Source organism: Sipha flava, unplaced genomic scaffold, assembly GCF_003268045.1.
Source record: "Sipha flava isolate LNK unplaced genomic scaffold, YSA_version1 128_pilon_pilon, whole genome shotgun sequence".
NCBI classification, from domain to species: domain Eukaryota; kingdom Metazoa; phylum Arthropoda; class Insecta; order Hemiptera; family Aphididae; genus Sipha; species Sipha flava.
Genome location: NW_020271754.1, coordinates 236,702 through 262,006, shown reverse-complemented (window position 1 = coordinate 262,006; position 25,305 = coordinate 236,702). Strand labels below are relative to the sequence as shown.

General features: G+C 32.4%; 5 protein-coding genes across 5 annotated transcripts; 3 read left to right on the top strand and 2 right to left on the bottom strand.

The window, feature by feature from the left end:
• The first annotated feature begins 2,837 nt into the window (after nt 1-2,837).
• Nucleotides 2,838-4,141, top strand: LOC112694375 (39S ribosomal protein L20, mitochondrial). Its single transcript, XM_025569820.1, has 4 exons — nt 2,838-3,059; nt 3,189-3,299; nt 3,621-3,764; nt 3,933-4,141. The coding sequence occupies exons 1-4, from the start codon at nt 2,973-2,975 to the stop codon at nt 4,038-4,040; spliced, it is 450 nt and encodes a 149-aa protein (XP_025425605.1). The 5' UTR covers nt 2,838-2,972; the 3' UTR covers nt 4,041-4,141.
• Nucleotides 4,142-4,411: 270 nt separating this feature from the next.
• Nucleotides 4,412-14,996, bottom strand: LOC112694376 (sodium-coupled monocarboxylate transporter 1-like). The gene is made up of 11 exons (XM_025569821.1): nt 14,605-14,996; nt 12,508-12,667; nt 12,306-12,423; nt 11,046-11,113; nt 10,813-10,967; nt 9,268-9,517; nt 8,452-8,561; nt 6,970-7,156; nt 6,791-6,877; nt 6,120-6,283; nt 4,412-4,963 (listed from the first exon to the last, which is right to left on the bottom strand). The coding sequence occupies exons 1-11, from the start codon at nt 14,781-14,783 to the stop codon at nt 4,696-4,698; spliced, it is 1,746 nt and encodes a 581-aa protein (XP_025425606.1). The 5' UTR covers nt 14,784-14,996; the 3' UTR covers nt 4,412-4,695.
• Nucleotides 14,997-15,913: 917 nt separating this feature from the next.
• LOC112694371 (gonadal protein gdl) lies at nt 15,914-17,724 on the top strand. Its single transcript, XM_025569817.1, has 4 exons — nt 15,914-16,299; nt 16,551-16,711; nt 16,785-16,918; nt 17,555-17,724. Exons 1-4 carry the CDS (start codon nt 16,196-16,198, stop codon nt 17,699-17,701), a joined length of 546 nt encoding a protein of 181 aa, XP_025425602.1. The 5' UTR covers nt 15,914-16,195; the 3' UTR covers nt 17,702-17,724.
• Nucleotides 17,725-18,153: 429 nt separating this feature from the next.
• LOC112694372 (regulator of chromosome condensation-like) lies at nt 18,154-22,642 on the bottom strand. The gene is made up of 12 exons (XM_025569818.1): nt 22,465-22,642; nt 20,972-21,096; nt 20,697-20,768; nt 20,483-20,619; nt 20,324-20,416; nt 20,168-20,245; nt 19,917-20,104; nt 19,669-19,857; nt 19,399-19,609; nt 19,079-19,330; nt 18,538-18,687; nt 18,154-18,428 (listed from the first exon to the last, which is right to left on the bottom strand). Exons 2-12 carry the CDS (start codon nt 21,079-21,081, stop codon nt 18,268-18,270), a joined length of 1,641 nt encoding a protein of 546 aa, XP_025425603.1. The 5' UTR covers nt 21,082-21,096; nt 22,465-22,642; the 3' UTR covers nt 18,154-18,267.
• Nucleotides 22,643-22,767: 125 nt separating this feature from the next.
• Nucleotides 22,768-25,305, top strand: LOC112694373 (the record flags this gene model as incomplete). Its single annotated transcript, XM_025569819.1, has 4 exons — nt 22,768-23,247; nt 23,486-23,590; nt 24,822-24,990; nt 25,082-25,305. Coding segments are annotated over exons 1-4 (735 nt in total), but the record flags the coding sequence as incomplete, so codon positions are not given.

Sequence of the window (25,305 nt, the reverse complement as noted above, 5' to 3'; positions counted from 1 at the left end):
CAATGATAACTTATGTACAATGATTTACATTTTTGTTCATCTTCTTCGTTGGGGTATTCATTCTCGATGAATTGAAAATAGGTTTTTCTGAAACTAAAATAAACGGTAACGCTATATATACGGTTAGTCGGCTGTTGTTTTTTTTTCGTTTCCTAAGTTGATTACATATCAATGTAATAGATAAAAAATTAGTCTCCGGTGGGTTTACTTTCTAAGACATACCTAATACCTATCGCACGTTAGTATTCAAATAACCAAAAAAATTAAAACAAACATTGTGGGTGCATCAGTTATACAATGCGATCAAATGGTGAAACGGTAAGTACCTACGGTATAAAAAGAGATAACAAAATTATTTTCAATTATTACAATTTTTTGGGAGATTTAATTCATTCCACTACGACGTATCCGCCGTAGACTGTGCGAACCGGGAAAATCTTGTTGGCCGATTAAAACCATCGTCGAACATTTGTCCAATTTATGCACGGGTTGAACCAGTGGAACGTAATCGTATGTACGTATGTAGCAATTGTGTCCAATATTACTCCTGCACGTGCACGTATGCTAATGTTTACAATTGCAGTAAAATTTCGTCTCCTCCCCTCATCCCGAGGGGATCTATACGACGTACAGAGGTGGGTTGATGCTCTGAAAGCCCAGACGGGTACGAATTGTACGAACTAGCGAACAAGTGGCACGAGTTACGACCACAAACCTAGCTTGTGGTCAGAACAGGGCCGGTTTTAAATATGATCGACGCTTGCGATGGCACAGGGTGCCAAAATCTGAAGGATGCGTGAGCGGCATCAAAATTATAATTAAATTTTATCAATCATTGGCGACGCAAATTATCTACTATAAATAGAAAAAATAATTTCACGATATGATTCAATACAAATTTGATTATTATTATAATTATCATTATTTATTATTCTATCGACGTATAGATAAGGTAAGGATTGGCCGGGCTTGCCTTAGGTACAATTACAGTTTTATAAACTATCATTATATTGTTACAAGTAATATTATGTTGGTTCACTGAATGATTTACAAATATGTGGCAAATATGCTCGTTTGAAAAATTATATTGAGCATTTATGATTATGAATGAGGCTTAGGTTATAATATTTATAATGAGGTCGCTCCAGTTCCCAAAATTTTGCCTGTTTAAGTTATATGTTTAAGTTGTTTAAGATGGAGGATTGCCAAAATAATTCTTGAACTGAGCGCTGAAAGAGCTAAAGTCAGCCCTGGGTCCGACCGTTAAAATTTCCGAACGACTCGGATGAATCTACCCGGGTGCGTATCATATAAATGAAATAAGGGGGCTGGGTATAGTAAACTGAGTTACTGCCATGATTCGTTGCGCACGCCGATTCGTACAAAATCTTTCTTACGTCTGATTTTTTAAATATTTTAAGTACCTACATCCGATATGGTTCTAACTAATTTCAAAGGGTGGGGAGGGGTTCAGCCTCATATTCTTACTCTTATATCCGCACCTGCGTCAACCCACCCGGCCAGTATTCCGCCCCCGATGACGAACGTGCGTCCAGCGCGAGCGGTAGAAGCGACCGTGTACCCTGGGCCGAGGGTCTAGTACAGCGCGGGCATGCGACAAGTGTACTTACGTGATGCGATGATGTCGCTGCTGATAATATTTCTTCGTAACAGTTGTCGGAAGGTTTGCAGCAACAGTGGTCACCAGAGTTGAATATTATGTACAATAATAATATGATATAATTCGATTCCGGTTATGTTGCTCTCGAATTGCACTACAAAAGGCGCTGACAAGTCGAAATGCCTTTTCCAAATATGTTATTTCGACTAGGTACAACCGTGTCTACGATACCATGTAGCGTAGTAACGTATTTTCGAAGTTTTTCGGCCAGTAAATGGTGTAGAAAACGATTTTTTTCTTACGTTATAAATCGTATCGATTGCTGCGTTGCAACCAATTCGGCTCGCTCTTGGACGATTGAGTCTAGCAAAATATGATAGATTTCATCCTTACCGGATTTATTGAACCCTTACGGAAAAAAAGTCTATGCATGCCCTTGCACGTCGTCCACGAGCATTCTGCCGGGACGTGTTCCAGTCCGTCCGTTGTACCTAATATGACTTTTTGGTTGGTGGTATTAACTATGATTGAACTACCAACTGAAAAATCTCAAACCGCCTATGATGCCACCATAGGTAATTAAAAAAAAATCTTATACTCGACTTATTTGTTATAAAAGATTAACTATCATTTTCCTTGGATAGCCAAATGTAAACCTTCGATGGAAAAATAAAGATAATTATGTGTTCACTTCATAAGAAAAATTTTCTGTGCCGTTTTGTATGTATATTGATTATATATATATTATTATATATATTTGATTAATCAATAACCGAATTTTTTAATATCTCAATAACCGATTAATCGACTTTTTTACAATGGAAAAATTGATTCCTTAACTTCCACAGAATTTTCAACAAGATTTGCAGGATGAAATGCTGATGTAAATGTCTATTTTTACAATATTATCCTTAATAAATTACGAATCATTGAACTCAGAACATCATATTAGCACAGATTTAAAATTTAAGTATGAAATCAAGTATTCTAATATTATGTATATATTGATTAATCAGAAATTCGATTATTTAATTAATCGGAAATTCGATTATTTGGGGATTCGTCGAATTTTATAAAAACTGTAAAATATGTAATCGACGGGAAAAAAAATAATCGTAATAATCGATTAATTCGAAATAATCGAACAGCCCTAGTTTTTGTGCAACAATGCACCATTCTAACCTCGTTGTTGATAACGGTGATAACAAATCCGACGAAAAAGAATCGCATGAATCAATCCGCCGCTGATAACCAGAGGCCGATGAATTTCTGAGTTTTTTTTTATTGAACTTAAATTATTATTCATACAATTATATACGTTTTTTTTACGTTTTTTCTTCTTGTTTTCGCAATGGTTTTCACCACAGCAATGATGTTGGTTAGGAGTAGAGGCCCGGACGAGTTTTGGAGAAAAAGAAAAATATTCAAAATAGCTGCTGTAAATAAACATATTTATATTTTAATGATCATACGAATTGTATAGACTAATAATCCTGTACCTGTATTAGATACCTTACAATGTTTATCTATTGCATTTTGGTAATTTGCTTAACAAATGTGTTTACAGCATTTTTCTGGTCGCCGAAGGAACTGCTACTCTATTGCCATTAAAGCTGTGCATCGTGCTCTTCAATTTGCTACAATTGGACGGGCACTTCGAAAAAGTGACATGATTGTTGTAAGTAACTGTATTCAACGTAAATTATATTATTTGAAACTAGTTAATATTGTCTACTGAATCGGTTGAGTATTTTGTAATATACTATATATTTATTTAAGTTAACCGTGTTAATTTTAAATGATAAAAACATTTATAATAGGAAAAATACTATTACTCTGAGGATTATTTATCCTTTTAGTATACAATAAACAAGTAAATATTTTTTTTATTTATTAATATCAATAATAATAATTGTTACTTTATTTAATTATTAATTGCACAATTTTGTAGTTTTCTTACTTTTTACATATATCTATAAGTTTAATTTATGTTTTTTAGTTGTGGAACACTCGTATAAGAGCTGGTTGTGAAGAACACGGAATCGAACTAAATACTTTTAAAGAAGGTTTATCCAGATGTGATATTCAACTAAATAAGAAAGTTTTGGCAGATTTAGCCATTTGGGAACCTAGCACATTTAAAGTAAGTGTGTTTCATACAGACAATTATTCATTTTATGTTTATATATTAACATATTTGTAATATTTAAAATATTTCATAACTGGATTATTTACTATAAATAATGTATACTATACTCACATTCTTAATATTAAATATTTAAATTTAATAACTTTGTAAAAAAATGTTTAGGCATTATCTGATCTATCAAAGTCAGTATCAATAGATTATGAACTACCAGGGAGTGAAAAATACAATGTACCAACAAATGTAGTCACAAGAGGCTTATTGAAAAAGTAATTTTGTTTTGTATTGTTTTTCAAAATTAACTCTAAAATAAATTAGCTGTAAGAAATACTTTGTAGAAAAAGAATAAATATTTTTAATTTGAATTTAACTAATTCTTTATTGTTCGTTTTTGTTCCCTTGAACCATTTTGTATAATTTTACACTTGTCTGCATTATATTTCACTATTTAAGTTATATAACAAACAAAATTGTTTGATTATTATTCCGATGTAATTTATATTTATTAACATAAAAAATAATAACATTTAAATGTAATGATAGATAAAAAAAATAGACAGTAAAATAAGTAATTGTGAAAGTTTAAACTAATATATTTTAAGTACACAATTTTATAAATACCGTCTATAAATAAACACTATTTAATAATATATTCATTGTGTTACAGTATTTTTTATTTAGTAGTTAAAGTGCTTTCACTTTGAATTGTGTAAATTAAGTATTTTTATAATAAGTGATAGATTCCTAATAAGTATTACAAATAATATAACATAATTTAAATTCGAAAAATATTACTACTAAACTACTACTTAACTTGGTATTTAAGCTAATCGAAAAATAATATTGTCACTGGTACTCTCATACACCAAAATAGACAGTTGAACAGTTTTGCCAATATTAAATAGTCTTACACTATATAATATGCATTCTATTGATCTTGAGGTACTGGACTGTTGTCATCGCTTTTAGTTAAGTAAATCTCCACCATCTTGGTGGATTGTTTAGTAATTTTTTTTCGCATGCAGGGTGCCAAAAGTTTGGGATCTATATTTTGATCTATCGGAAACAACCAACTGACAATAAGTCCAACAACTATTCCTATTCCAGTGCCTATTGTGTTGTAATGCATGTATGATACTGTGAACATTTTCCATACATTTGGACTCACATACACATCATCGTTCATTTGATATAATCTGAAACAATAATCCATCAATGCAACTGTATAAACTCTATTCATGACTCATGGTAAAAATCAATAATTGTTATGGAGTTAATAGGTTGAATCATAATGTAGAACTACATAAATGTTCAGTGTTGATATTATATATTTTATAAAATGTAGACAGTTATAAACAAGGTTGCATTGAGAGGATGGTTTGGAGTTAAGACAATTTCTTACCTTCACATATGTAGAGGGGTTGCTATAGTTTTTATGGTAACTAAAAAAATCTAAGAAATACTTACACATTCAAAATGATAATTTTTACAACTATTTATTTAGACATGTGTTATACTGTCATAAGACAGTTAATTTTATTTCATATGCATGATTCATATTGTGTAAAAGTTCACTGAAATGGGAAAATATAACCGCGAGTAGACCAAGTAGTTTTTTAACAGATATAGTTAAATCCCCGTTTTTAACTTTCCCTTGTGTGCTGGACTATCTAAGGGCAATATTTCGTGTTGTTTCCCTTGGGGCTTGGATGACACAGTCTTAAATATTGCATTAGTTGTACCAGTGAAACAATCAGGATTTTTTCAAGGTAGATGTCCAACAGTGGTACAATATAGCTAATAATTATAGAATTTCGAATCACTACTATTTAATGTTTATTGTATTATCTTATTCAAACTGAATTGTACCTACAGTAGAATTAAAAATGATTTTATTTGTTTCGACATTATTACCACTCGAGGACATGACAATATCTAAACAAAATTAAAACTTTAGAATTTTCTATGGTAGCAAATTCAAAACAGAATAATATTAAAATATGCTTCGACGACACTATAAGTAAACCATAATTCATAGTAATAATATTTTCATGTTTTTGTTTTTTTTCTGATTGTGAGAAATACCGAAAAGCGCCAAATAAAAATGTCTTCGTGTTACTTATTGATAACTTTTCGGGACACGTTTTCTACAACTATAAGATTGCTACAGTTCTACAATAAGAGAAAAAAATTTACGTGCGTCGAAGAGTCCCCCCTGAGAATAGCGCACTTTTTACATGGAACACAGTTGCGATTCTGCACAACTGCTCGGACATTATACGCCGCGACACGTTAGTACGGTGGAAAATGAAATAAAAACATTTATGCTATCGTCTATTTCCGACGGCATACCCGGAGTAATTCGCCGGATTCCTAAAAGTCGTGTTGGCCGGACATCCAGCCACCGAAACGCTCTTCGTGACGAATTTCAACTGGTTATCGTACACGGCGAGTTGAGCTCCAGTGACGATCCACGCCATCACTCCTAGGCTGGCCACCATGCCGCACATCGCTCCCTGCTCATGAAAACCAGACGGTATAAATAAACGTCGACGCCCGTGCGCGGTAAACGACCGTCCGGACGTGGATTGATCGTACACGTTTTTAACGCAGCGCACGATCACCGGACGGCGAGCGCGCCCGCAGGATAAGATCCCACCTGGGGCAAGGTTAAAATTCTAAGGGCCAAAACGACGTGTATCTAAAAATAGACGAGAACGAAATCAAATACCATAGAAATCGGTACTCGGGGGAACTTGTAGTTTTAAGCGATACGCAGTCATGTGAAAACATTGTAAACCAATAAATACGTTCAAGATTATTTGAGATTGTCTAAGAGTACAATACATTTCACCGTACTTCGTAAATGGATCTCAACAAAATTATGTAACAGTTAATATGCGTGGCGTTAAATCAACAATAGTTTTGAAAGAAAAATTCCCAGTAGGGGCAATGGCCCTTTGGCCCCCTCCCCAACGGGCGCGCGTGCCGGACGGAGGCCCTTTCGTAAATGTCAAACTCACCCTCGGGTTCGCCCGCGGAAAGCATACGCCCAATGTGAACACGCTTAGTATGGCTCCGTTGGTTATGCCGCTCACGCTGGTCGTCATCTACGCGGTCGTTGCGCATGCATAACGTAAAAACACGCGTTCAGAAATAAAGGTTTGTTCTTTCGCAACGAAGAGAGTGTGCGCGAACTCACTTGAACGATCCCTTTCAATTGCTCGACCACGTTTACCAAGAGCACGCAAACGACGCCGACGACCACGACGATGCATTTCATGATGACGTTCGCTCTCGACTCGACGACCACTCGGACGCCCAACATTTTCACGAGAAAGTCCTCGTAAATCGTAGCGCACACGGTGTTCAGCTGTGCAGACATCGTGCTGAAACACGAAACCTGAAAACTGCTGAAACCGCGTTTTCCGATGCGCTCAAGCACGCGTTCCCCGCGTACCATGGCGGATGGGGGATGTTCGTAGGAGGATATTTGGTCATATTCGTGGGGGGGGGGCTTAACATTTTCGTCGTATCGATTAGCGTGAACGGACGTTTTTGAACGCTTCAACCTACCAACTAGTGGCTTCTCCTACTTCATTCCAGTCGAGGTACCAACCACGTACAGGAAAATTAAAATATTAAATATTAAATAACTACTCATTTTTATTTTTTATTTTAATTGTATAAATCTATTCATTTATTACCTACAAAATATGGTTTTCCGCAACAACGATGGACCGTCAATTTTCCAGACCATTACGACAAAGTAAAATAAAAATTATTAATGTCAAATATTAAAATGCGCATTTTATTTTGACGAATGGTTTAGTTTGATAACGTTCAGGGGAGTTTAAGTCCCCTCCTCCTTAATATCTGCTTACGGAGAGGTCATATATATATACGTGTATAGATCATAAAAGCTCGATGTTTGAACTGTTAAGAATCAACATTGAAAACATATTATTTCTCCCTTGCTATGTTTTGTACACGTAGTTCGTTTTAGATTTATAACGCAACGAGCAACGAACGTATTATCAATCTACTTATTCTCCTTGCACCTGTCCTGATTTTATAAGAGATAACGCCGAACCGACGAAACGAGTCTCTGTCCGTCGTCAATTTAGTACCAACAAGTTTTTGTCATTTATATCCAAAGACCTTATACTCAGAGTATAAGGTCTATGTTTATATCACATGTTAATAAGTATCTAATCGGTTTGATATACGATACTGACCCCATAGAATGTCACGTCTATTGATGATCATGCTAAATGTTACCTAATCAACGTTGCTTCTGGTTGACTAGATTTGACGAAATTGATTTGTGAAAACAAGTTTTAACGAATTTCAGGTCTTAACATATTTACATATCACCCACCGAGATCTAGTGTTCGGGAACTTGTCAAAATAAACTTATGAAATTATATTGGAAATTACACAAAGTCCAAAGTCCAAGCTTATAAGAAGGGACGTTACATCGTCATGTTAAAAAAATAAAAACCATTTATACCTAGTTAAGGAGAACAATCTGGAATCCCACTCAACAATAGGTTTTCTACATTATCATTTTAACTCCAACCAGTTACGATACAAAATACGAACATTTAATTTAAACCAATGATTAATAAATAATCATTTACGAACATAAAACATATAGACATGGGTAGGTACAAGTACTTACCTTAATGCAGCGCTAACCAAGCCAGAAATGAACAAACCGGTAAGTCCGGTATATTTCGCTGCTACATCCATAACGAAATACGGTAACAAATGTTTATCGCTAGTCACATACTGCAACAGTTGAAATGTAAAATTTTTTTAACCTTTTTCCTTCGAAGTTTTGATATCCTTCTGTTGTATATTAATCTTATAAATAAGTCCTAGTGAGGAGGTTCGAAAAGCATAAACATAAAATTCTAACCCCAGAAAAAATACAAATCAGAACCAGAGTTATTCGCTAGGCAGCTGTTATAATATTTGCTCAGTACGAAATACCGAAAGGTTCATGATTGAAAAACATCCATAAAAAGTTTAAATGTTTTGATTATTGGACCACAGCGTTGATCAATGATGGTCCGAATGTGACACGCACGGACGCACTTAATATTGTTGGCTAAATTGAGATTAGATTAAATTAATTAAGTTGGATAGTATTACGTCAACTGCTGATGTGCACGTCATGATTAACCGTTGACGTCGTGATACATTTCCACCCCTGTCGTACAGTATTGTGGCCAATTCGGCTAAAAACGATAAAGTGTTCGCATAGAGTAGTCGCGACAATACCCATCCAAACCAAAGTTATGAATCCTATACAACGATCATTCTCGGACATAAGCTCGTATATATACGTATATAATATATCGTATATAATATATTATGTATAAATAATTAATTATTGATTATTAAATTTATTTTAATTAATTTTATTTAATAATTTATTTAAATTTATTTAATTTTGATTATTAAAAATGATAAAAAAAAAAAGTTTGCTCACTTTGGCCGAAACGGGATCGCAGTCTTTGTACGTGGCGAAAATCAGCATTCCGACCGTTCCTGTCAGAACTTTAACGATAATCAATCCGATGCCAAAATAAATCAATGCTTTTCGAGCCTTGCTGTACGTTGGCAACGCTACGAACCGTTGAATGGCACCGGGGTGAATACCGAGATAAATGATCAAAGTAAACGCCGTGCCTGTATTCACTGTCCAAAATGTATGTCTCAAAAACGGATCCGGGTTCATCCTGAATAAAATATTACTCCAAATCGTGTAAGAAGGTCAACGTCTCAGAATATTATAGCTATCATGTGTACAATGCATAAGTAACTAAATGAACAGGTAGTTAGTTCTCTGACTTTTCCTATAGTCAGGCGTACAGGTATATCATATATTTTTTCGTGAACATTTGATTAGGAAACAATAAATTCACGGAACTCTGAATAATTAGACTCGATTGTTTACGTACCTGTGAACTTACATAAAATGTAAATAATGACCACAATAATATATTATAACGTTTAATCTGAATATACTTATTCGCAGTTAAGTGTTCTCTACAGTTATCATAAGTCATGTTTACGAATACCTCTATAATTCATATTTTTGATTTAACGATAGTTTTTAGAACATTTATCATGACACTTGCATGAGAATATTTTTTTTTCGTTAAACCTATATGATTGATAAAATAAATAATTTTTTTTTTTTTTAAATAAATTATTTCAAATAGTTTTCATTAGAATTTCGCAGGATAGAAACTTAAAATACAAAACCCGAGAAAAATATTTGTAAATCATACTATTAAAAAGCACACGTTTACTATAATCATACAGGGTACACTTGTACAGCAGTGCTGTAGTCAAAAGGCAAAACATATTAGCTGTTGATCATGTATGTAATTAAATGCAAAACGTGAATACTATAGGTAGGCAGTGCTTGACTTGGGGGTGAAGCAGGGGGACTGAGTACCCCAGCTAAATGATCAGATAATCTAGCATGCCTCTACTATTGTGTCAAAAAAAGGAGAGGAGAAGACCCGAGATGGTATTTTATTTAAGTTTAGTTTTCACAAAATTACAAAAAGCAAATAAATCGTTTACAAAATGTGTAGGTATACCTGAGTATTAGTTTTTTTTGTACAGCGGTACGTACATCATAAATTAATAATCAAACATCAACATCGACAATTTTTGTTGGCATACACAATCGCGTACTTATAACCAATACACAGAACGTCTGTGGTTTATTTACTTTTTGTTATAATTAGAATTTTAAACCGATTTTAGTCCTTTTAGACAAAAACCATACATATTATATTTGTATACTGAGGTCATGGTTGAACATTTGAAGGTGAATATTATGATTTATGAAATATTCGTTGGTTCGTAGTAACATGTTTGAGGAGGGTGTCATAATCTGGCGTACACGGTTATGTTTAGTTTTTAATTAGCTAGGGACGCACAATTTGTATGTCTCATCAGAGCACCTCTACTATTTTTTTTCCCCAAGTCAAGCACTGCTGATAGGTGGGGTAGGTACCTGAAAAGTTCAATTCGATCTCCTTCTATGTTAGCTTTTATCGCATTACTGAACCCTCCGACTTGTATGAAGCCCAAGACGATCACTGCTACGATTGACATGATGGTAAACACGCTCTGAATCGCATCCGTCCACACCACTGCTTTCAGTCCACCCTGAGAAGTGTACATTCATTGTGACACTAAAATGCATTATCTTAATACTTATGGACGTCTGTAAAATATTATACTTACGACGGTTGTGTAAAATATACAAATGGAACATATAATGGGAGTTATTAAATGTACGTTGAATCCCGATACTGTAATGCAAACATTGCCAATATTAAATAAATAGATCATTATTATATTAGACATTTGATGTACACGACTATATAGTTATTGTAAATAGGGATCAACTATTTTTGAAATTCATATACGTATAACTCTCCTATAGGTACATTTGTACTAATTGGTATAAATGTATGCAGTGTATAGCTGTGGTGTAGCCAGAATTTTTAAATCGGAGGGGTTAAAAATTTTTTTGGGCAGGTTAGGTAAGAAAAACATTGAGAGTTCACCCATCACCCCTCCCTCAGTACCAAATTTGAAAATGTATTTCCATCATTTTCAAATACCTAGTTTTAATAATATTTATTAAAATACAATTAATGATAATAATAAATTAACGGTGGTCAGCTGCGGTAGCATCGTCACGACGTAACATGGTATTAAAACTACAGTGATTATAAAATGTAAATGTTAAACGAGAGTCACAGCACAACGTTCACGATAACTACCAAAAATATAATAGTAATCACGATGGAAGTAATATGCTTATGCATTTACAAAGGACAAATACCCGTTATTCGTCAACGATTAGTTAGTACCAAAGTTTTAAAATATTTAAATACCAAATAGTAATATACTAGTTTAGTACATTCACATAAACACCCTATAGCTATACCACCTTAGTCCCCCCCCCTTGGCTACGCCACTAGTATTACGTATATGTACATAGTACATACTCGTGTACTACTAGTGGTTTTTTTATGATCCATACAGTTTTAAAGATAATGTTAAAGGTGAAATATTGTATAAAAAAAATCATGTTTTTAGGTAAATTCGCACCCGCCTTGATAAATATTTGCAGTTGTTTGTAAACATGTAGAGACTATTTAACGTTAAACATTCATTTATTGGTTTATTTATGTTTTTGATAACATTTATTTTATAGGTATTTAGCTTCTATTTGTATACATCAATAATACATACAGGCAGATCTTAAATAATAGTATAAAACTATTATGTTCATAAACCATGATGTTTAAAAATCATTCACCCAAAATTTCGTGAAATTTCTAAATTTTAACGTTTAAAAAACCGTTTAGTAAAATAATTTAAAAAATATTAGCTTGAAAGTAATGATGATTAGGTGCACACGATTAACTGATCCACGAGGCGAATCCGTACTAAATTTCTAAACCAGTTATAACTTTACTCGATCATTCGTACTTTGATTGAACACCAACGCCGATATGTAAATCACTTGCGGTATAAACAGTACAATAGAAACGCCGTAGATAAGCGAACACAGTGCTCGAATGCTGGAATCGAAGCGCAGTTCCAAGTACTGTGTACATACATTATAAACAATAATTAGTGTATTCCGAACGGATCCGTTTGTCATTGAAATGGCTAGACGACACGCGATTACCTCGTAGATCGATGTCAATTGAAGTTTGTAGAACACTGGCAAGTATATGTGTAAGACCACAACAACAGCTACTGCGTTCATCAAAACGGCAATCAGATATTGCGTACCGTGGCTGTAGACCTCGGTGGGTACTCCGAGCAGCGAAATACCAGAGATATGACTGTAAAAACAACAATACGAATTCGACTTAAAATCGTAGTGCCGAACAGATCGATCTGACGAATCTGAACTCGACGGATCCGTCGATGTTCAACGTCCATTTCTTTGGTACCCTCATTTTGAGATTTTGGGATGAAACATTCTCCCATAATTCGTACCTCGTTCGTACCACAAATAATTTTCACTTGAACGGTGCGACAACCCTTTAATGTTGATTATATTTTTTGGAAAAATGTTTTGTACATCTTTTTATGTTGGTGTTATATGTTATGTCATTTATAATAATATTTTTAATTAATTAATGCATTATAGATTATCTAACGTTATAATATATATAAAATTGGTTTTTAAAACAAATAAATAGTTTTTAATAATTTTGTTTATAGTAAAATGTGATATTAATTGATCCAATTAATACTTTGAACAACCAAACCAAGAAAACGTACACTAATTAATTTTACATCGAAATCATATACATCATATTGTGTCTATGTGTATATTTGTAAAAAGGATTATGCAGTATTATTATTATCATTATTGTGGTTTCGGCGTATTGTTCATCGTTTTTTTTTTTTTTTTACTAGAAATATTGAACTAATAATTGATTACGAATAACTAAAGGGCATACAATTGTTCAAATTTATTTTAATTAAGTTGTACATGAATTCTTAGAATGTGAACGTATGATAGTAATGTAATAAATTAACTGAAATAAAAACAAATAATACAATATTTTTTATACTGTAAATTCTGATTAAAATAATTTTTTTGTCCTTTTTAAAAATATTTCATGTATATAAATAGCACTAACTACGCTTTTCATTTAGAATACAGTTTTCATGGATTTAATGTTATGATTTTTATACATTAATATCGTAATTTTAATATTTTTTCATTCGAGTATTATAAAAAAAAAAAAAAAAAATTATAAATAATATAATTTTAAAAAAATCGGTGTCCTTAGAATTCAAGTCTATGCTTTAAGACGGTATCATTGGAGCGTAAACTGTTAACATGATCTATTGAAGTTGTGTTCGATGAAAAGTGCAGCACACATGGCAATACGAACGCTAATCCAACGTGTCTGGTATGAGTTTTGTTAGAATTTATTAAGCGCATGGAGAAAATATAAATTAGTTTATAAAATAATAAAAAAATAGTAAATGGTTAGTACTGGTAAATTAATACATAAATAAATAAACAAATAGTTCATACATACATAAATGATCATGGTTTTTTAATTTCATGATGTTGAATTTTTAATTCAAAACCGGTCGTGCTTTGAAAATATAATAACACTCAAAGCTAAGCATTTATTTATTTATACAGATATAAACCATTTGTTTATTTATACATTAACCAGAGGCGTGCCCAGGATCAAAACGTAGGACAGGTCCACTTATAGTTATTGTAATTTATATAGGTATCTATAATTTTTTTTTTTTTTTTTTTTTTGTTCGTAAACTTTTCATAACATTTATAAATTGAATTAGAAAAAAACGATAATACAATAAAATTCGTCCTGTTTGACTTGTTAATAATGTTTAAAGATATTAAAAAGTAAAGTAAATAATTAAGTAAAACATATTAATAATAACCATTTGAAAACCGCGAAAGCGATTTTCCGCGCGCAAATCGGAAGGCTGTACCGAGATGCTCGTGGCGCTCGCCCGAAGCAGAAAAAAAAAAAAAAAAAACGTAAAGGCGGGGTTACGCGAGATGTGAGGCACGTTCGCATCTCCTGTGAGTTGTGATTTCAAAAAGCATCACGCGAATCGTGAAGGTGTTTATACATGAACGCAATTATCCTTTGGTGAGATGGTACGAATCGATTGTTTAAGCCAATCGATCGTGTGGTTCACGTCCTGCGCGTAAGCCCGCCTTTAAGCTCCAGTCGCAGGTACGCGCGAAACGAAAAGCCCAACTGATGTACCGAACCTGGCGATCAGCGACACGGCGATGGGGAACACGGACATTTGCTTACCGCCCAGCAGGTAAGCGCCGGCGGCGTTCTGTCCGCCTCTCGCGCACCCGAAGTGCAAGCCCACGGCCACGGACAGGCCGAGCATGACGGCGAACGCGGCGCACTCGGCCGTCCAGTTCACGCGATCGGCCATGCGTGCGGAACCGCGGGACGAAGGTGCGACGGAACGGTCGGACGAGTCACACACGCTGGTACGCGATACGGTTGCGTCGAGCGATTTGCGGTGGAATGATGGGATGCAGCAAGAGTGCGATGCGTGGTCGGAACGAATGGAGTAGGGGACCGAGTTGTCCCCGTTGAGATCGCTGCGACGAACGCACGTCGACGGTTCGCAGTGGCGTGCGCAGGAATTTCGTATGGCGGGGGGGGGATGTCGTACATAAAAATGTATTATTTTCAATTTGTATTCTTTAATGTTAAACAAAAAAAAAAAAAAAAAAATTCAATCAAGACGGAAATTCATCCTTCTGGCTTTTACACTATATTCATCGATAATTTGTTCCGTAGATAATGGAATGTCTCGATGTATGTTCATCAACGCAATCCATTTAACCATGGCTGCCCCGTCGTATTTATTAAAAAGAAATGGAAAAAAAAATCCCATGGGGGGATTATCCCCCATCATCCCTCTCCCGCGCACGACACTGACGGTTCGTGTGACGATTTCACTCCCTGCCGGAAGTCCGGCGTTCTACAAATCGCGAACGCATAGCTTTGCTAACAAATAATCCCGTGACCTATGTTGTCGCCGGCAAAAGGTCATCTATAATCTTGTTGTTGTCGACGACAATCCAACGACCTCAAAGCTTATAAGATTATTTGGAAATAAAATAAATAGAATAAATATGCACGGGGGGGGGGGCGTATTTGAGGAAGAGGCAGGATTGTCATAAATTTATAAAGCTAAACTGGGACGAAACAAACACATAATTGAGTAATTTACTTTTTATAGAACTTTTAATATATTGAGAGGACCATTAGTGGCCGGCAATATAATATTTAAAAATATTTTTGTAAAGTAGAACATATTATATATTTATATGTGTAAATTAAAAATTATGAATTTATTATTTATTGCTAATCGATTGAATCGTCGAAATTAAAAATCAAACAATTCTAGGCGTCTAGGCCGGGAAGAGCAAAAAAATAAAATTTGAAAATCATGAAATGCGCGCACTTTTTCTTATCATTGTGACTTTTGCTCATATCCATGGGTAACAGAATATTCTATTATCTATGCCTAGCACAACAAATGTCACTGATAACATTAAATATAGATGAGCGATAACACGAGAATATAATGTTTTTGACATTTTTTTTCTTTAAAAACCGTATTTTTCAATTATTTATAAGATATTCATATTGATTTACTTTTGATGCGCATGACGATTTGTAATAACTTCCATTGTTAACACAATACCGGCTTAAATGTAGTCGACTTCATTGCGCGTCAACAGAATTTCAGACGCACGGAATTCAAACTTTCGTTACACGTCTTAGTTCCCATTGTCATTTGATGTCCGATCAAACGTTGCGTTCGGCATCATGTCGTCGTCGTTGTCATCTTCCGCCGACAACCAGAACGAGACTCAGTCCAGACTGTATTTCCTCAACGAACAGTTACAGAAAATGGTTAAAGAACTACCTAGGTAAGTAAAGCTTAATTAAACAAAGTTATTACTCCTCCATATTTTTCTACGATTTCACTTACTAGCATTTTAATCTAGGCGATCGATAATGTCAAGACGATTTATTAATTACAATACTCATTTTTTACCAGTTAATAATAATTTATCTTATCCCGTTTATTCAATAATTAAACATGATTACATTGTGCAGCTGTAAAATTCAAATAACAATTTTTAATTTTGTCTGATAATAAAAAATATTCATGTTTTAGGAAATACCAACAACGTATTCCCAACGAATTACTGTGCGAACTAGCTGAATGTCTTTTGGATGAGACATTATATTCAATTGTCAAAGAACTGACTGATATACAACATGTAACCGAAAAGCAAATGTTTCAAAAACGGTTAGAAATGATTAACAAACATTCTGGTAAAATATATTGCTGAACATATTATTTTTAAAATGATTTTGTATAGAGAATCAAATGGTTGTTTTGTTTAAGTCGGTATACAAAAATTACTCAAGTCTGATTTAGTTGAACCAGGCAAGACTGAAACAAGATTGAAACTTCAAGCTGAACATCGGAAAAATTTAAGAGATTTTGATAAAAAAATAGTAACTGAACTTGATGAAAAGGTATTAGTTGTCATAAGTAGGTGCTTAATTGTTATTTATAACTGAGTTTTGATAGGATTATCTGAAAAAGTTGTTTTTTGACATATTTTTATATCAAGTAACTATACAATTATGAATTGATGTACTTAATACCTTGTATATGTTTGGTAAATTAAAAACAATTGTTCAAAATCTCAACACATATCAGAATATTTCATTTATATCAGAAAAGGAAATATAATATAATCATATAGTTTAATAAATATTATTTCCTTGGTTTTTTGTACTGCCATTGAAAGTATTGTATGTGCATTACATGTTGAGCTGATGTTGAGTATTATAATTTGTCCTAAATTATTTGCCTTATTTGTCTTTACTATTTATAATTTAAATCTGAATATTTTTATTAATCTATAAATAATAATTAGAGATTGAGAAATTTGTTCTCTTTTAATTTTCTTAATTCATATATCTTAATTATTAATGTAAATTTTCTGTGCATGACTTCAATATGTTAATGTTTGTTTACATATAAGATAAGATTAGATATTGGTAATGTATTCAAATAAACAACTAAATGTTGATTTTTAACATATGATGAACCTGATATTTTTTTTTATAAATTTATTAAATGGTTTCTGAAATTTTTTTTAACAGAGACGAGAACAACAAAACACATTGCATATGGCTGGTGTACCTGGATTTGATGTCACCGATGATGCTAGTCGTATTCAAGTGCAGATACGTTTATGTGATTTTATAATAAGATTAAGTTTGATTGATAAAAAATCAACTGATATGTAAAAAAAACTGTTTTGAAAAGAATATTATATAATTTGAGCTAAATATTTAAAAATTATTGTACCCTATTGAATAAATTAATTCCAAATTATTTATATAACTAAATGTTATTACGAAAAAAAAAAAAAAATTATAATAATAAACAATTAAAACGATAAATATATCACACTTCAAAAATTCAAAATGTACAAATCAGCTAATTAGTAGTAATAATAAATGGATACCATGTAAATAATATAAAAGTTATAAAATAAAAAGACAAATAATAATAAAAATAATTGATAATATTAATATATAAAAGAGGATTCATTCTTCATGTAAATAATACATGTGAATAAGTGTGGTGTTATGAAATAAAAAGACAAATAATAATAATAATAAAAAAAATTATATGATCATCCTGTCAAAAAAAAAATGTTCGTTCGTTTTTCAAAATGTGTAAAAATACATTAAAATTAATTTTAGAAAATGGATACCAATATATTGTAGAAAATTTGTCTACTTAGAATAAAATATAAAAAATATAAGTTACCAAGGAAAGAAAAAAATATTCATTCAATATTTAAAACTTAATCTTGTAATAGCAAAAATATAGCTGTATCAGAAGATGTTGCTTGAACTACCGTTTTTTGGTCCAATCGGTTGGCTGCATCAATATCAGTTGGTGTGTAATAAATAACATCAGAATCATCTTTTTCTTCAAAACCAATACCCCAAGCCATCAATTTATCTAGAAAATTAAATGAAATCGAAAGTATAAATACATAGATAGATATATAAATATATAAATATATATATATACACATGGGTTAAAGAATTGAAATAATTAATTTTATTACTATTTTCTGTTATTGCAAAAGTATTGTCTGATCCACATGAAATCAGTTTAATTTGTGGTAATGATGATAACACTTTAGGTATTTTTTGAATTTCTGCGATGTCTATCCCCAAGCGACCATCTCTATAGTCACCCATTACATAAACAGCACCTAAACAAAAACCATATCTTTAATAAATAGCATATAATAAAATGTATATACCATAAAAAAAAAATATTTATACATTATGTATGGTAAAGTACAAAGAAATACAATACATTTAAAATATTAGCCCAAAGTTCATACTTAATTGAACAGCTTGAATACAAGATAATTTATTTACCAAACCAATGTTCTTTTTTTTTGATTAATTTACATATCATAGAAAACTAATAAATATATTATAAAATATGTATACAGTTTGCTCTTTAATTAACATAAGCGAGTGAAATATAAAAGTTATACAATTAATAGTTCAGTAAATATTTAATAATCATGTATTATATTTACTTTGTAGCTTATTGGAAATAGCAAATTATTATTATTTATATAATATACAAACCCTGCTCATCCAATAGAGTGACATGTTGAGTTCCAGCTGATATAGACTTAATTTTAAGACGACTTAAAGATTGAGATTTTTGTGGAAAGTACACACATTTATCATCATTTTCAACACCTAATTGACCATTAGCATTCAAACCAAAAGAGTAAATAGTAGAATCCGTTAAACGGATAAATGTAGTGTCGTAATCAGCCCAAATGTTCTCAACTTTTTTCCGAAAATTCAACAGTTGAGGATTTAACAGCAACTCTGCAAGTAGAAATGTTGAACTTAAAATATTTAATAATTTATATTTTTATATATTTTATAATACATACGTTTACCAACACGTGATTCTCGATTAGAATGTCTTTGGCATATTCTACCAAGTTGACCTTCATCTCCACAACCCATGGTATACACTTTGTTTTTAGACAACATGACCAGGTGATTAATACCAGATGCAATTCTACTAACGTTGCTCATGATTAATTTAGGCTTTAGTTGTTTTTCTCCATTTGGATGGAAACCCATATCACCATTTTTATCCTGCATTATAAATGAATAGTTAATATTATGGTGAATGGTTTTAATTAATAATAACTTACTCTAAATGTGCCCCAACTGTACACATTGCCATTACTTAGGAGTACTGCAGAATGTGAACCTCCAGCAGAAATACTATATATTTCAGCATCTTCTTCTGGAATTTCTACAATTCCAGGTCTAGTCTCACTATCTTCAACTGAAGTATCACGGCCCAGTGCACCTTCATCATTGCAACCCCATGACATAAGCTTTAATAATAATGTAGATAATTAATTAAATAGAGAAATTTAAATTGACTATAATTTACTTTTCCATCATCAGTAACACTTAAGACATGCATACTCCCAGCAGCAATAAGTTTGAATTTCAAATTCTTTAGTTCAGTAAGATTTGTAAGTTGTTCACGATCAGGGCCTAAACCGAATAATCCGGCAATCACTATGTCTCGCCCTTTAATCATCACATGACCAGATGTTTCAATTCGATTATCAATGGCTAGAAATATATCAATCAGTAATAATTTGATCATCAAACAAATAATAATTTAGAAATTAATACCTATTTTATCTATTGTTTTTTCAGTCTTTTTTCTCTTAACTTCAGTTGTTTGTACATTCGTAGACTTTCTTTTTGATCCTGTTTTAATAAATAATACGTTTATAACATGATATACTAATGTTTGGAATACATTAATATAAAAATATAATTACTAACTTGTTGAACTAGTAGGTTCAGGGTCACTTTCTAGTTCTTGTTTACGTTTGTTATTAGATTCAGTACTTACAACAGTCTTTTTTAATGTAACACCTATCACGAACATATTTTTTATAAAATCATATTAAAAATCTATATTCAAACAATTTAGATAAGTACTTGAAGGTTGTTTTGCATTTTCTGTTGATTTATTAACTTTTTTAGATTTTACTGCAGCCTGTTTATCATTAGGAATTTTAATTTCTGCATTTTTATTTTGACCCTTTTTTGTATTTTTTTTACTGTTAGTTTCCTTGCTACAAATAAAACACTGTTAAATTATTTAACAATAATCTCTAATAAATAAATTAAAATTAAAATGTAAGTAAATTACCTATTAGTGTTTGAAATATCTGATTCAGAATGTACTTCTACATTAGCAATACCATTTACATCTTTAGGTTCTCTAAAAATAAAAATAAAATACCAATTTACAAAATATATATATTTATACAGATAGATATCAAATATCAATAAAATATATATTGTATAAATTAATTTTATTAATAACAAATTAAAATAAATATATTTGCTATTAAGAAAATCATAATATAGTAATAAACTCAAGTGTAACTATAATAATGTAAGTTAATTAAATTATATACATACTGTGTTACTTCAGATGACTTGGTTAAAGTATCTAACAATTCATTATCAATTTTAAGTTTTATAGATTTCTTGGCTACAGCTTTAGTTGGCCCCTTCTTTTTACCAGCCATTCTTTTAGTTATTTACTAAAAAAAAAAAAAAAATCATGCATTAAAATTAGTAAAATTTATTTATTTATTTTACTATTAAAAAAAAAAAAAAAATAGAAAAAAAGAAACAGTAATCATCATTAATTTATAAACTAAACAAATCAAGTAATAGATTACACGAGCGTCAATCATTTGACTTCAAATTCGAAATTGGTTTAAAGGAAAAAAAATTATCCTCATTATATTCAGAACTTAATATCTAAAATTGTTGTTCTAAATCACCATAGAAAAATCTCAAATACAATGAAGAGAAACAGGATACCAAGAATAAGTATATTTTAGGAACAGTGGTTCAATTAAAATTTTACTGAAAATCAATAAAAAATGTGTTGATATCGAATGGTTAAAAATTCATATTTTCAATGTAACAATCGAACCATCACAATAGTAGCAGCAGTTGAATGACAATAGTCTGCATCATCTGCAAACGTAGATGACCTATTCTAAGAATAATGACTTTAAGGAGCTATATAACCGGACACCGCAGCAAAGAAGGTGGTAGGTAGTTTTCAAAGAAAAAGGACAGTGGAGGAAACTTAACTACAGTGGTATAGCAAGGATATGGCAAACTGTGCCTACGCCAGGGGAGCGAATTGCAAAGGGACGCAAAATTGTGCAAGTTGTATTTTCATCTTGCAGTCGAATCAAAATTTTTCTATTATACTTTTTGAAATAAGTAGATGTCGTTTATTTGTACACAATTTATTTAATGATGAAATTATGAAAATAGCACTAGGGCATTCGAATAATAAATTTCATACGAAGAAATTATCGATGAATTTGGTCGTCATAAAGCGAGAAAGGCGAATTTTCAAAGTTTAAAATTAACACTGTAATAATAAATTATAAATATAAATTGTGTCCATAAAAAAAAATATCGTAACATCAAATTATAACTGGTTAAAAAGCTTTTTATTCTTCCAAGTTGGCCAGGGGCGCTGGCGAGTCTTTCCGCGCCACTGCTTAACTATTGGCTGGCGGGCGAACGGACGAGTTTGCCGCCAAAACGTGGAATTCGGGTGAGCATCAGGTTGGCTCCAGGACCATGCGCCGGTGGCGAAATGGAAAACATTCGCGTTCTCCGCTACCCGAAGGAAAACCGTGCGGACGTGAAGCAGTCCCGCGGACAATCCGTACGGCGTTTCGCGCGCCAGGAAACATCGCGACGACACGAGTTTGTCGCGCGTTCAACGGGACGCGCGCGCGACACGGAGCCAACGGAAAGCACGACAATACTGACGGCGGCACCGCGAATGAATTCCCTCAGAGACCGTTTGGGCCGTCGTCAACCGATTCCGTTGACGAGCTGCACACGACCGTCGTACGGTTGATTGCAATACTTACGGAAATCGTTGGTCGGAACAGCAGGCGATCGCGCGGCGGCAAACGTTCGTTCGGACGGCACAACGAGGTTTTGTCAAGATTCGATTCTTCTAAGTCGGTCCACCGCAGGTGTAGAGCGTACGTGCCCCGTGTACGAGCGTTTCGCGGCAAAGAAAAACGATGGGCAACGCACGGGAACGTTTGACGCGGCGGGGTCGGCGGACCGGTGTTTTTCTCTTTTTTTTTTTTTTTTTTTTTTTTCCGGTGGGGGTTTCGTAACGGAACGGTTACGGGCAACCGTCATCGGCATCAGCTGTTTTGCCGTTATCACACAGCCGTCCGCCCGCGTTATCGTACCGAGTGACACACGTGTTTCCTTTCTCTCGTCGTTTGTGTCCGTAATTTTTTCCGTACGCGGCTTCGTCGCGTGCGTCGAACCTCTGGGCCTCACGTACTTGTTCGGTGACCGGCAACAACGTTAGGTTAGGCTGAACACAAGGCGATTCCGTTCTTCCCAGGGAGCGACTTGGGGCTTACTCAACCGTCGTTGTCAAACTTACAATCGAAATGACCGGATCCATAAAGGACGTGTCCAAGATGAACGTGCACGTTCCCAAACGCAAGCGCCCGTCCGACGTTGAGTCGCCTAGTCGGTCTAAACCGAAGAAATTCAAATCCAATATGTCCGATGTGTCTTCCAACTTGTCGCCGAGTTTGGCGTACGGCGTCCATGAGGAACCGTCCGACGAATTCAGCTGCGACGAAGATATGATGTCTACCACAGAAAGTATAACCCCTATAAAAGTAAGCGTTATATACTTTTATTATGCCTTAAGCTACTATGGTAGTCAACAATTGGTTTTATTGTCATAATTTAAAGGTTAGACTTCAATCGTTTCTAGATAAATTATTTATTATATTTTACAAATTATCAATTTTTGTGTAAAGAATCTATTTTACGGTTTTATGTATTAAATTGATTTTAATATTATTAAATTATTATTACTATCAATTATTGAATGCCTATTTTTTCTGTTTAAAGGTTATAGAATTAGATGCATCTCAATTGAACAGAAATGAAGGCGTATTATTTTCTGAAGATCTAATAGATGAATATGAAGTTTGGACATTGCAGTGTCCTCATGACGTAAGTATATGATCAAGTACATAGTATAGTTATTTTATTTCTTATCATAGACAAGACCAGCCAGTTAATCAAACCAGTTTAGCAGGTAAAATAACATATTTAGGGTTGGTGATAATTAGAGCTCAGATTTTAATACGTTCAAAATACCTTAAAATGCCTCAGAAAATATCGAATTAATGATGTAAAAAATGTATTAAAATGTGAAAAATGACTACCTAAAGTGCACTAACATTTTTTTATTTTATTTACCTAATCAATGCTTTCCACACACATAGTCCATTTTATTGTTATTGTTATCAACTATTATACCATAATTTAATGACATAACGATAACATAAGACGATAAAATGTAATTATAATTTGATTAAAGAAAAATATTGAATACTTGAAATTTTTTTAATTCTTTCCAAAAATGCATTAAAGAAGTAAATATGACAAAAAATGCAAAAGAATACAAAATAAAAATTGAATTATATGAATCTATACCATTTGAAACATATTTTTGTTAAACTGAAAAAAAATGCATTTTGCATTGAAATCTGTGCCCTAGTGACAACTGATAATGTAAATATATTTAAAAAAATTGATTTTGTATACATATTTATGTATATTAAGAATATAGTTGGTAAAGTACGATTAAACGGTTATTAACCTAAGTTATACAGTTTTTCTTTTTATTTTGTTATTTTCAGAATAATATCTAATAAAATAAAATGTTTACCACATAATACATTTTGAGAGTATGTTAGAAATAAAGGTATATTTTGTAGCAGATAAAATTTTTAAAGTATTTTATTAATTTTTTTTTGTGGATAAATCCATTCGCTATCAAGGATGTTTCCAAAGTGGGATACATGAAGTATAGATCTTTCCTTTACATTTTTGCTTATCCATCTTTGAAAAGTAATCTTTTACATTTTAAATGTAAATACAATATTCTTAATTTGAAAAGTAATTGAAAATAAAAGTTTTCTTTGTCTCAAATTTAAGAAAATTGAATTAAAAATTATTTTAGTAAAGGTTCTTATTTTAGTCGGACAAAATTATCATTTTTTTGACGTTCCCCAAAATAAAATTATGCCTAAAGGCCTGTTTTCTACTCTTTACCAATAAATTGATTGTTTTATAAATCATTCATACATAATTATCAATGTGTTGTAATAATATATTTTTAAGACAGATTATTTTTTTGTAATTATTTGCATTTAATAACTATCATTTGTTTTCACAGGTAGATATAAATGAATTACACCAAAAATCAATAAATTTCAATGACGTTAAAAAATTAAACATTATTAACTCTTTATCTAATAAAATTGATATGATACCATATAGAAGTCAAGAAGATACAAACATCACAATAATAACTCCCAGTGAAAACACAAGCAATTTATCATTAAGTAAACTATCAATTTTTAGAATCAATCCATATGGTTAACTATCTGTTGTTAAGTTATTATTTTTAAACGATGATATTGTTTTATTTTTTAGATGTGGTCCCTTTAGCTGGAACATTAATTATTTCTAATCGCGTTAGTAAGGAAAAACCTGCAATTCAGAAGTTAATTCCTGTTGACACAATTGAAGATGCTACCAGACGTAGATCCGAATTGATGTCAAGAATAACTCAAAGATTATCAAATAAATATGATACTCAAATAAATAAAGATATTAAAATTGAAATACAATCACCCAAAATAGTTAAAAAAAGTAAA